Genomic DNA, 13579 nt, shown 5'->3' with positions numbered 1-13579 from the left:
CATTACCTCAGGGAAAAGGGAAGGGGAAGGGGAGAGACACGGAAACCACAAAACAAAGCCTCATTTACATACTTGCGAATAAAAACTCTGTTTGCTGTGGGTGATATTAAGTTTTTCATTCGGTTGCAAAGAACGCTCCTGGAAATTGGCATAATTTTTGTCTCTTTTTAAAGTGCTGTTTGCTAATTAGAAATAGACTTTAGTATTAGCTTCTAAAAGAAATTGCATTGCAAAGAGAAATGAGCCATTCTCGTGCTTTTTAAGCTTTGATTTACAACCTGCATAGATCCTGCCTACAGATAGACAAATCTAGGATGTGCAGGTTTAGCAGTATAAGAGGAAAGTTACCTACTGTAAGAATAAAACTGTTTGTATTTCTTCGTTGGAGACATGGTCACACGAAGCCCAAAGCTGGCGTCGAACTCACCACATATCCAAGGATGACCCTGGATTTCTCCTGCTCCTGACTTCATCTGGGATTTGAATCCAGAGCTTCATGAGTGTTAGGCAGACACTAAACTAACAAGCCACGTCCTCGGCCTGTTTAAAAGTCTCCAAATTGAGCTGCTGTTTCAATACATAGTTCTACTGTTTCAAATGTTTTGATACATAGTTCTAAAATTGTTTCCTCCTCGCCCCCATCCCACTGCATATTCCTGACCTGCTAGTAGTGGGTTTACTAATATTTCAACTGCGCTTAACTAAACATGGGTTAAGTTTAGTACTATACTCAGAGGACTGGTTCAAGAGATGAAGGCTGTTCTACAAGTTAGTGCGGCTCCATTCGAATGGATGTTAACCCTACCCAATCGCAAGACATCGCCATGTGACACTAAAGGCTTTCTTCTTTCTCCTAGTGTAAATCAGAGATCAGTATCCTGTGTTTCTGTGTTCCAATAAAACTTTATTTAAAAATATTTTTAAATTGATTTATGTGAAGGGGAGGGGCGTGGCCCAGGAGTGCCTACGGAAGCTACAAGAGGATGTGGGATAGCCCGGAGCTGGAGAAGCAGGTAGTTGTGAGCCACTTAATGTGGGGGATAGGAATTGAACTCAGATTTCTTCTACAAGAGCAGTGTGACTCTTAAGGGCTGAGCCATCTGTCAAAACTTAAATTTATTTTGTTTTTAAACAAGTGTCTGGGCTGTAGTTTACTAACTCCTGGCATGATTTATCAAGACTTGATGACATGGACCAGAAAAAGGGCTCAGCAGGTAAAGACGCCTGACACAAGCAGGAAGATGTGAGTTCAGATCTCCAGGGACCACGTGGGAGACAAGAGGATTGACTCGCAAGGGTCATCTCCACATGTGTAGCATGGCATTTGTGCATGCACACACATCCATATGTGCACACATGCACACCAAATAAATACCATGTAAAAAAATTAAGATGTAGCCATGTATCTTTGGGAAGGTTTTCACAACGACATAGATGGCACCAAATATTCTTTTAACACTCATAGGGATTGGACTAGGTCCAGGATTTGATCAATGATAGGGGCGTCCTGTCCCATAAAACCTTACCTCCAACCTTTTTCCTTTTCATTCTGGGAGGAGTCTCACAAAGTAGCCCAGCAAGGCCTTAAACTTAAGATTCCCCTGCCTCAGACTCATGATTAGCTGAGATCACAGGCCTGCAACACCAGACTCCCCTCACCAAAATAATTTTATAATAAATGCAAAAGCTCTTCTTACCTGCGGCAGCTGTTTGGCAATGTCGCCACCCACAAAGACAGCTTCAAGATAGACCCACAGGTTCTGGACTATCAGCCACTCTTCAATGATATCCGAGGAAGTGGACAATTTAAAGACCCAATTCTGGATATTTTTTTTAAACGGGGTATTGTATCTAAAAGCAAAGAATAGAAAACATATTTCTGACTGTGGCCAGTGCTCGGGTGTGATTTGCTGACACATTTGCAAATCTCCGGGAGGAGGGGTATCTCCCAGAATGAGAGACTTCTCTAATAACCAAGTACTCTCCCCAGCAGGGCCCTATGCATGCTGGGAACTGATTTCCAAAAGAACTCTCCTTCCAGAGACCAGTGAGAAGGCTGTTTTTTGGTGCCATAAGTATATTCTACCAGGTTATGTCCACACAAGTATAAGATTCAAGGACTCAAATCTAACACACTCCTCTAGCTTCCCCAGGGTGCCTGCATACATACAATGTACATACAAATACACACAGGTACCCATTTATTAAAACAACAGGGGGCTAGAGAGATGGCTCAGCAGGTAAGAGCACTGACTGCTCTTCCGAAGGTCCTGAGTTCAAATCCCAGCAACCACATGGTGGCTCACAACCACCCATAATGAGATCTGATGCCTTCTTCTGGTGTGTCTGAAGTCAGCTACAGTGTACTTACATATAATAATAAATAAATCTTTGGGCCAGAACAAACAGGGACTGAACAAGCGAAGTTGACCTGAGTGAGCGGGGCCAACAGGAGCGAGCAGAGGTCCTAAAAATTCAATTCCCAACAACCACATGAAGGCTCACAATCATCTGTACAGCTACAATGTACTGGGTCAGGTCATACATAAAATAAAATAAATAAATCTTTAAAACAGCAATAACAATAAACCCTACTGCAATTAGCTAGGAGGATGGAAGCTACCAATACTCAAAACCAAAGACCTGGATCTCTTGGCTGCTGTGTCTCTGATTTTAAGAGGTTTTCATGCAGTTGGCAAATCTGCAATGATCTGTGGGTACCACCAGCCCTCAAAGTCCAGGAAGCAATGATTATGCTACAGTCACCTTTGCCAGGAGTACTCAGATTCAAATTGTGGATCTTTACCTCAGTAATCCTACCCACAATTCCCTGACCCAGGATCTTTACAGGGTGGGGCCAGAGGTCCTGCTGGGTGCTGGGTGCTAGAGAGGGATTCCCAGCTTAGAGAGTGAGAATGCCCATGTTCCCTGGACATCTACCTCTGATGATGTCGGAGCTATGAGGTGTTTCTTAGGCATGTGAGGGAAAGAATAGGCGAAGTCCGCTGGAGCTGGAAAGATGGCTCAGCAGTTAAAAGCAATGGCTGAGTTCAGTTCCCAGCATCCATGTCAGATGGTACCCAACCACCTGTAACTCCGGTTCCAGGGGATCTAATGCCCCCTTCAGGAGTCCACTATGGGCACCTGTATACATGTGGCATACACACAGACTGATAGACACATACATGTAATTAAAAAAAAAAAAAAACCTGAGATCAGCTGTGAGGGCTGGGGTTACAAATGTAACCCCAAATGCTCTCACTGGGTGGCTCCTCTCTTTGTAGGGAGCATAGTGCTGGTTGATTGCCCAGCCTGGGGCTAACATGTACAAGAGCCTCCATCCTGGGAACATACAGGAGATGTTAGCTCTGAAGAGTGATGGAGTGGTCACATTCTCAGGAAGAATACACACTGGGTACAGGTATGCACAAAAGCTTGAACAGTGGAGCAGAATCTGATTAAATGTCCTAGCTACAAAACTAGGCTGTACCTAGTCATTTGTGATGCTATAAACACCAAATTTAAATCATACCCGTAGACAATAAAATTACCTGTTGCTTAGCAAGGAGCCTAGGACCATCAAGCTATCCTCCATTAAGGTGATAATCTCTCCAGACTCTGTTCCTTTGAGCAGGAGCTCGCCTTTGCCCTTAAACGCTGCAAAACTCAGGTTTTGGTAGGTCCAGTTCTCAATCACCTGTGTCAGCTTGGCTTCGATGTCCTTCTCCTTAATGGCAGATATGCAGATATCCTTTCAGGAAAGGTAAGAGAACGGGTCATGGAATCTCAATCGCACATTCTGTGTGCTATAAAAACCACAGCACCATTAGCACGGAAGGGACCAGAAGTCACCTTGCTGGGCGCTTTGACTTAGAGCTGTGAAAGCCAAGGTGCCCCCACGCTGTAGGCTCACATCAGAACCAATTAACAATGTAGAAAAGGCAGACAGGTGGGATGGCTCGGCAGATAACGGTGCCACAGCCTTTGTGCTAAGGAGAGAACCAACCCCTGGAAGTTGTACTACAGCCTCTGCACACACATGCATAAACAAGAAATAATGATTTAAGATATGGGAAAGGAAAACTGCAGTACTATCTTAAATTTTTAACTCAAAATAGCCTTTGTAAGAAGCATTGAATTAAAAAATTGGGACAAGACATCTAACTCACCAAAACCTGTAAGTGCAGCTGAAAGACAGGAGGGTAGACTGGCAGGCTCTAATGTGAAGGTTTTTCAGGTGATCATTTACTCTTAACATTGGCATCAGTATATACCTAATAAACCCCTAACCACCCTCCATTTCATTGGAGTACTTCAGAAACCCTGGACACCATAAATCTGCATGATTAATGTTGTTATCCAATTTCTTCCCAACTGTCTCCTTCTTCCTGGCTCAAGCACCCACAACTCCAATCTGACCAGCTCTGCGCCTCTAACATGTGCCGGCCTTATGGGCATAGCACATTTTCTTATTTTGCTATCAACTACTCTTCAACAAGCAGAAGAAACAGGCCACTCATGCATGCTATTTTGAAGGAGTAAAGAAAAGTTCGGACTCTCCTTTTTCAAGAAATATAGAGGGTAAAACAACTCTTTAAGAATCAAGAAGGAAGAAAAAAAAGGCTGGGTGTGGTGGCAGAAGACATTGCTGTGAGTTTGAGACCAACTTGGCTTACATAGTGAGTTCCAGGCTAGCAGAGTTACATAGTGAGACCCTATGTCCAAAACACACACACACACACACACACACACACACACACACACAAATCAAAAAAATCACTGAGGCTGGAAAGATGGTTGGTAGATAAAAACCCTTGTGGAGGACCTGAGTTCAGATCCCAGCAACTACATCATATGGGTCACCACTGTCTATAACTCCAGCCCCAAAGGATCTGGTGTCCTCCTTTGTCCTGTGTGAACACCAACAATCATATGCTCATTGTGTGTACATCACACACACACACACACACACACAAAGAGGTATAGAAATAAATCTCAAAATAAAACGATTTAAAGATCTCTGTAAGGAATGCAGGGAGGAAAATACAGCACAGACTCTCTCTTGTGTTGAAGCTTAAAAAAAAAGTAAATGCTAACACAGACAGAAGACGAGTGAGCCGCACAGGAAGGAAGAGGAGGAGCAAACACCAGAATCCAAGGTATGAGAGAAAGGAGCCCCAGGATCACATTGCAGAGCAAGGTGGCCATTCTTCACAGTGGCATTGATTGTGCATTTAATGAAGAACCAGAAAAGGCAGTGGGGGTGTGAAGGCCACACACACAAGGAAATGAAAGACAGATACACAGAAATATGAACTGCCCTGATCTGACCATGACACATTCTATGCATGTATTGAATCCTCACTCTGAGTTCCACAAATATGTACAACTATGTGTAGGATAAAATCTAAAAATAAAATAAATGTCAGAGCTGGAGAGAGAGCTCAGTGGTTCTGGTCACCCACACCATGCAGCTCAGAACCACCTATAACTCCAGCTCCAGGGCATCTGGCGCCCCTTCTGGCCTCTGAAGGCACTGCACCCTCATGCACATACCCCCACACAGCCACTCACACATAAATATGTGATGCCTACTCATGGCGCTTTCACGAAAGTAAGAGGCAATGTTCCTTAGTGGCTTGCTGATCCCTCCCTCCCTCCCTCACACACTCACACACTCACTTCGATATCATCCTTGTTCTTAAGGAGTGGCGCTTCCATGATATTTCTCAGACAGAATGTATCCGATTCCACATCGAACGGGGTGCCGGTGAGCTCTGAGATGCGGTCCCAATGCCTCTGCTTCATCGCTTTATTGGTCATCATCTCCAGCAGCGGACACGACTCACTAAAGTCGTCGATTCTTTTTTTGAGGTCCAGAAACGCCTGCCAATCTTTGAGTGCCCTGGGGAGTTTTCGACATCTTTCAGGAAGAGAGAGAGAAAAAAAAAAAGATTCTCACCTGGTCATTTTAGTTTTTAAAAAAGCCCCCCCCCTCGCCCTTTGAAGAAGGTGTTATAAACAGACAGCAATATTGTGTATGACTGTTTTGTTTGAGTGTGTGTGTAGTATTTATATGCCTGGTACCCAAAGAGACCAGAAGAAGGTATTGGATCCCATGAAAGTGAGAGATAGCTGTGAGCTACCATGCAAATGCTAGGAACAGAACCCAGGTCCTTTGGAAGAACAGCCAGTGCTTTAAATCACTGCGCCATCTCTCCAGCCCCTGATATGCACCCCGCCCCTTTTCTTTAAAGATTACATTTTAATTGCGGAGGAAGGGTATATGTGGGTATGCTGGGTAGGTGCACCATGTGCATGCAGTACCCAGAGAGGCCAGAAGAGAGTAGCCTGGAGTCGGAGTTGCAAGTGGTTCTTAGCCACCTGATGTGGTTGCCAGGAACTGAACTGGGGTCCTCTGAGAGAGCAAGAAGCCCTCTTAACCTCTGAGCCCTCTCTCTAGCCCTAGCTTGTGAACGGTCTTACGGGAGCCTTGCAGGACAAACACTAAGCAAGCAAGCTCATGTAACGGAGGCTCACCTGTTCTGGAATGGAGGCTCACCTGTTCTGGAATGGAGGCTCACCTGTTCTGGAATGGAGGCTCACCTGTTCTGGAATGGAGGCTCACCTGTTCTGGGATGGAGGCTCACCTGTTCTGGGATGGAGGCTCACCTGTTCTGGGATGGAGGCTCACCTGTTCTGGAATGGAGGCTCACCTGTTCTGGGATGGAGGCTCACCTGTTCTGGAATGGAGGCTCACCTGTTCTGGGATGGAGGCTCACCTGTTCTGGAATGGAGGCTCACCTGTTCTGGAATGGAGGCTCACCTGTTCTGGAATGGAGGCTCACCTGTTCTGGAATTCCTGCAGCTCTGCATTGATCTTTTCGATGTCTACATCTCCCCAGAGGATCTCATAGTAGCCACTGATGCTGCCCATGACAGTGTCGTACAAGCCATACAGCTTCTGAAGCAAGTTGAGCTCTTTTCTGGGGAACGAAAGGATGACGTGAGTAATGTCACTCGGACATGAGATGCATACAGCAGTAGTGGTTCCCGACACAAAGTCTTTGTTGAGCTCCATCAATAAGGTTGAGTCCTACAACATCCTAAATCATAGAATCACCTGGCATGGACCAACAGCTCGATTACTTTCTAAGGGACACACCTGGACTCTCTTCTACATCTAAGACACATACTACATTGTTAGTTACCCTGATGTTTGTTTGTTTGTTAGTTTGTTTTGTTTCTTGAAGACAAGGTCTCACTGTGTAGCCCTGGCTGACCTGGAACTCACTAAGTAAACCAGACTGGCCTTGAACTCATATCATCCCCCTGCCTCTGGCTCCAGAGAGCTGGGATTAAAAGTGTAGCCCATCACACCCAGCTCTAGTTATCCTACATTTCAATTTTTAAAATCATTTTTCTTTTCCATGATCCTAAGAATAATTTCATTTTTCACTCAGAGGTTATGCCAAATCATGTTAAAGGCATATAAAAGAGGGGAACATGCACACACACACATGCACACTCAGAGGCTGTGGCACAAACACACACACAAATGATTTAAAAAATATATAATTGGGTGGGGTTTTGTTTTGTTTTGTTTTGTTTTGTTTTGTTTTTTTGGGACAGGGTTTCTCTGTGTAGCCCTGGCTGTCCTGGAACTCACTTTGTAGACCAGGCTGGCCTCGAACTCAGAAATCCGTCTGCCTCTGCCTCCCAAGTGCTGGGATTAAAGGCGTGCACCACCACTGCCCAGCCTAATAAATGTAATTGTTAAATTAAATATCACTAAATAAATGGTCCATGAATCAGGTGGCTACATACCCTGCTATTCTAGAGATTAGCACGTTGAATGTCACACCAAGTGTGTAAGAATTCCTCAACAATCATGTAAGAGGGGAGAAGTTCTAGAACCCTATCTCAGATAAGACTAATTTAATAAGCAATAGATAAGAATTAGATACCTGCAAGTCTTACATAACTGGTAAAGAGGCAACATTTGGAGATTAGTGTTTTAGAAGGAGAGTAAAACTACCCCAAACTACTGGCCGAATCACTCATCTCTCTGCCAATGAAAGTCAACAGCCAAGACTCTAAAAGCACTATTGTAATGCCCTTCCCCAGGTGCTGGGGACCAAACCCAGGGCTTCACACACAGTAGGCAAGCACCCTACCACTCAGCCATACCACTAGCCTCAATATTGCTTTTCTGAAAAGATATAGTTAAGATCCTATTGGCTGTGTCCTGTTTAAATCCCAGATATGTTGCTTAAAATCAAGCAAGTTATTTAACCATCAATTTCAATAGTCTATGCCTACCCAATGAGGCAGAGCACCCTTGATGTAAATGTAGTCAGAAGGGAAGTTTAAAGCATAGGGGTTGAAATTTCAATACCATCTAAAATTAATGAAAAGGAGAAGCAAGTCGTAAGCTAAACTTCATGTGAGCCTAGAATTACTGCAATGGACTTTCTCCAGCAACCGTCTTGTGTGTGTGTGTGTGTGTGTCTGTCTGTCTGTCTGCACACGCACACGCATGCGTGCGTGTGTGTGTGTGTGTGTGTGTGTGTGTGTGTGTGTGTGTGCGCGTGTGTGTGTGTGTTAGTTACTTTTCTGCTGCTATGATAAAATACTCTGAACTAAAGAACTTCCAGAAGTTAGGGTTTATTTTGGCTCCAGTTTGTGGCTATAGTCCTTTACAGAGGATGCTGAAGCAGCTGGTCAGATAGATCCAGGAAGCAGGGGTTTAGTTTAGCTCGAAGTTTGAGGTTACTGTCCTTTAGAGAGGACTTCGAGGCCACTGGTCACGTGTCATCCACTTGAGAAGCACCAAGTGGCAAATGCTGGCACTCAGTTTGCTTTCTCATTTTGATACAGTTTAGGATTCCAGCCTAGGGTATGACGCCACCCACAGTGAGAGGTTTTTAACCACTTCGGTTAACCTGACAATTACCCATGGGCATGGCCTGGGGTCCATCTTCCCATGAGATTCTAGATCTCAGGTTGATAGATAAAACAAAGCACCACAGAGATTAAGCCCCTAAGAAGCCAGACACAGTAGGTATAGGGGGAATATTTAGGGACACCTGAAGCCATGTTCTTTCCCGTACATGGGTGGTATTTACTGATGATCGGCCTGGAATACTTGGAGGTTTTCAGAACTTACCTGGTTTTGTGTAAAACCTCGTAGTCAGTCACAGGTAATCCAAAAAGTTGCTCCCCGGATGAATATGTGACAAATTTCCTCCATAAATCGTCGAAATTGGCCTATAACAAAGATTTTTTTTTAACGTTTTACTGACATAGAATTAATTCCGGTCCCATTAAAGTATGATTTATTATAATTGAGAGAAAGGGTAACACACACGAAAGGAAGGATTTGTGGGGGAAATTTATTCTTGTTCCAAGCCACCCGAGGAAAGCAGAACACTTAGGGAAGTTAACTTTCAAGTACTCTACACGCATCCGTTTTATATTGAATTAATTATTTAATGAACTAAGTCATCTCCAGAAATGCTATATTTCAAATCCCCATCTGCAACATTTGAAAGTAATAAAGTGGCATTTTAGAAACCTCTAATTTTGGCGCTTTTTTTTCACTACTTTAGCAATCTCTCTCCCTCCCAGGGGACTTCAAAGTCTAAGAGAGCCAACTTTTTTATGCATGGTATAGAGTCTAGAAATTGTAACGCCAAAGCTAACACACACCTTTTTTCCTTTGTTAAGATTAATTTTATTTTTAACTCTGTGTGTGCACAGTATCTGTATGCAGACACACTTGTATGCAGTACCCGTGGAGGCCAGAAGGGGGCATCATCTCCCCTAGAGTTGGAGTTACAGGTGGTTGTGAGCCACCATGTGGATACTGGGATCCCAACTCAGACCCTCTGCAAGAAAATTAAAAGGTCTTAACTGCTGGGTTGTCTTTCTCTCAGACACCCTCCTTTTTTAAAATGTTTAATTAAAAGTTGAATAGTATATACTTGATTGCTAAAATGTGACCCTCGTTCAAAGCACGGATACAACAGTGATCCCTCTGTTACAATGTAACACGCCATGAGAGTCCCTTTTCCATGGTTACACTCTCTAGAGAGTGAACATCTCCCTACATGCCCCTGCTTAGCTCTCACCTTTGAGCACAAACTGTAAATCCTCCTTTTCCTGCCTGACTCCAAAATGCACCTGAGATGCCTCTTCTTCCAGGGAGCCTTTCCTGCTTGCCCCAGTAGTTCCTATCTGGACCAGGAGACCCATACCCCTACTTCCAAACTCCAAGTCTCCTTAACTAGGTCATAGTGCTTGCTGCATGGCTTCAGGACCATGTCCTTTGGCTTACTGTTGTCTCTGTTTTAGCAGCTTAGAGTTAGCAACCCCTTCCTAATTGAATTTCTATTGACAAAGACACACAGCAAGTATCTGATATTTTTTTTCAGGTTTATTTATTTTTATTGTATATGTAGAAGCATTTGTCTATATGTGTGTATATGCACTGTGTGTGTACAATGCCCAAAGAAACTAGAAGCAGGCACTGGACTCCCTGGAACTGGAGTTGTGGATGATTTTGAGTCACCATGTGGGTGCTAGGGACCAAACCCAGGTTCTCCTGCAGGACAGCAGGTGCTCTTAACCGCTGAGCACCATCTGTCCAGCTCTCACCCCACTTTAATTACTGAGAATGCAAGAAGGACAGGAAATACAGATATTCTAGAGCCACTGCTCTAGAGTTTTTAAGGAAATAGAATTTTTAAGGTGGGGTTTCTGGGGAGACAGAAACAGGGAACAGAATTCCTTAGGGCTCATGGTGGCCAAACTTATTGAGCATGCCATGAATTTACAAAATAGTCATCCAAATGGAGAAAGACAAATAGTTGGTCTGACCCAGCGAATATTATACACTATGGACCAAAAGGGGGTTTAAAGCAATATGGATAAAAGAGAGTATAAGGTAGGTAGGGAAATCACTGTGCAATATTCAAAGTCTCATACTGACAACAATATACTGTCCTATCAGTTTTCTTCACTTTATCTACCAGAAGAGATGCTAAGGATGGACAAAATATTAAGTTCACAACTGCAAGGTATCATCCTCCAACAAAACTGAGATTCTGTGCACAGCGAAAGGGAGAGGGGGAAAAGGAAGGCGGGAGGGAGGGAAGGGCAGATGGATTAAATAATATTGTTTACAAGATTACAATACAAATCTGGGTGTAGTAACCTGAACTAGTAACCCCAATACTAGGGAGGTGGAGACAGAACCTTGGGGCTTAATGGCTCCCAACTAGTCTACTTGGTGAGCTCCAGGCCACTGAGAGACTCCAGAGAGAAAAAGAGAGAGGCAGAGAGACAGAGAGAGTGAGTCAGTGACACCAAGGATGTCCTCACCCCTCCAAATGAATGTGCACATGTTTACACACACACACACAGGTAGATCCACACACATATGCACACACATGTGGGCATATACATATGAGCACACACATATGGGCACACACCTATATACACTCACAAGATTAGAATGCAACTAATATTTTCATCTACTTTAAACATTAAGTTTTTCTACTATAAGATTTAAAAAAAACAACAAATTTTTCCTCTAAAATCATGTTTTAAAATACTGGATTGTCAATGTGACAGAAGAAATCATTTTTACCTGGAATATCTGCAGCCTGTTGCTAGCCTCTTGGGGTGGAATATTTGGTACCATGGGTCCTTCCTGCAAGAAATATCTCCATTCTTACTGTTAATCAATATACGTGTCAGTTAATGGTTCTATCTAGAACTCCCTTTATTTTTTTATGAAGATTTAAATTGCTTTTGAGGTGCGTGTGTGTGTGTGTGTGTGTGTGTGTGTGTGTGTGTGTGTCTGTCTGTCTGTCTGTCTGTCTGTCTGTGTTTGCGGAGGTGGGGTGGGGAGGGACGGATATACACGCACGAGTGCAGGTACCCTCAAGAGACCAGAAGAGAGAATCGGATTCCATATAGCTGGAGTCACAGCACCGTGAGCTGCCCAGCACGGGTGCTTATATCCAAACTCCGTTCCTCATGATTAAGCAGCAAGCACTCGTAACTGCTGAGACGTCTCCCAGTCCCTCTGTCCGAAATTCTGGTTAGGAATTCTAACTCCTAGACAGAATGAAATGCCTCTGTTCCTCCCATAACCTTCTAGACCAATGCTTATTTGAACAGGCAAATCTGCTTTCTCCTCTGTCTCAAAGGAACGCCCTTCTGTGTAGCTGCAGACACTCAAACTGGATCATTTACATACTTCTGTCCATTGCCTCCTTCTTTCCATGTGTCCTGTGAACTTCACATACCCCTACCACACGCATTGTAAAATAGAGTGTGCGGCGTTTAAATTACCGTCTCATAGGCTTCTGTAAAGTTTATAACGTCCTCACAGAAGACCTTCACCGACTCGAGCAGGTTGCTTTTAAATTTGGGCTGCACTTTCACAAGTTCACCTTGTACGGAAACCTGGAATCAAAAAGAATATTCAGCAGGAGGGGCTGAGTGATGTATTAAAAATGAAAAGTACTGGCCTCCTCCGGCAAGTCCGTCACACCATAGACAGCGAGGATAAAGCTGTCTCTGCTCACTTGTTATATTATACTCAGGGGACCCGGACGCACTTACAGGACACTCAAGTCCTTCTCTGCTTTGTTACTCAAGGGGACTGTTGCACAGCAGAAAAAAATTAACTCAAGATGCATCGGAGGCCTAAATGTAAAAACTATACTTATCAAACTAGTCTAAGAAAACATAGGTGTGGATCTGTATAACAGATTTTGGTCAAGGATTTCCCGGATACGGTATGAAAATACAGGTATCAAAAGGAAAAGCTGGATTGGTTATGTTAGCATTTGGTCTAAGCTCTGCCTCACAGTTACCTGGCAATAGCCAAGTATGCTCCACCCCAGTTACCTCGCCACAGCCTGACTCACTATAAGAGGGGCTGCTTGCCCCCCCTTCCCCTCTTTCTCCTCTCTTGCTCTTTTTCTGCTCACCTTCCACCCTCTCCCCCCATCCCCTTCCCCACTTCTCTCCATGTTCATGATTGGCCTCTTCTCCTCTACTTCTGTACTCTTTCTCTCTCTCTGCCTTTTTCTGCCTCTACTACCCTGTCAACTCCCCTCCCCATGCCCTGAATAAATTATTCTATACTATACTGTCATGTGGCTGGTCCCTCAGGGGGAAGGGATGCCTCAGCATGGGCCTGCAGAGGCAGCCCCTTTCCCCCACACCTCGCCACACCTCCATAGAACATATCCCCTCTCTTTATCTTTTTATAAACACAACAGGTTAAGCTTCCATGAAAGTACAAAACACTGGTGTACTTCAGAAGGTGGCGCTGAGAACGTAAGAAGGTTGGTGCTGACATTATAGATAGCTTAGTGGTAGAACTCCACTGAGCGTGGACAAAGGGGCCTGAGTCTGACCGTTCCCAGCATCACCAAGACAATCAAACCATCGATAAAATAAAAAGACTATACCCAGAACGAGAGAGAAAACACTGGCAAATCACAGATGAGAGGAGGAATCCAAAATATATTAAGAACTCATAAAAGTCAACAATAAG

At 44.0% G+C, this 13579-nt stretch overlaps 1 protein-coding gene across 5 annotated transcripts in view; it reads right to left on the bottom strand.

Annotated features, from left to right (window-relative positions):
* Positions 1–13579, bottom strand: part of Dnah8 (dynein, axonemal, heavy chain 8) — a 248828-nt gene that overhangs the window by 151013 nt on the left and 84236 nt on the right. For all 5 annotated transcript variants that reach the window (XM_030249467.1, NM_013811.3, XM_006523588.3 and 2 more), the window contains 7 exons: positions 12364–12477; positions 11654–11716; positions 9170–9270; positions 6849–6986; positions 5683–5923; positions 3552–3751; positions 1698–1851 (listed from right to left, as the gene is read on the bottom strand). In XM_030249467.1, coding sequence (XP_030105327.1) covers positions 1698–1851; positions 3552–3751; positions 5683–5923; positions 6849–6986; positions 9170–9270; positions 11654–11716; positions 12364–12477 — 1011 coding nt within the window. The remainder of the gene's footprint in view (positions 1–1697; positions 1852–3551; positions 3752–5682; positions 5924–6848; positions 6987–9169; positions 9271–11653; positions 11717–12363; positions 12478–13579) is intronic.

The sequence above is a fragment of the Mus musculus genome, chromosome 17, assembly GCF_000001635.26.
Source record: "Mus musculus strain C57BL/6J chromosome 17, GRCm38.p6 C57BL/6J".
NCBI lineage: Eukaryota > Metazoa > Chordata > Mammalia > Rodentia > Muridae > Mus > Mus musculus.
The sequence above is the reverse complement of the archived record's forward strand: the minus strand, read 5'-3'. Positions and strand labels throughout refer to the sequence as shown.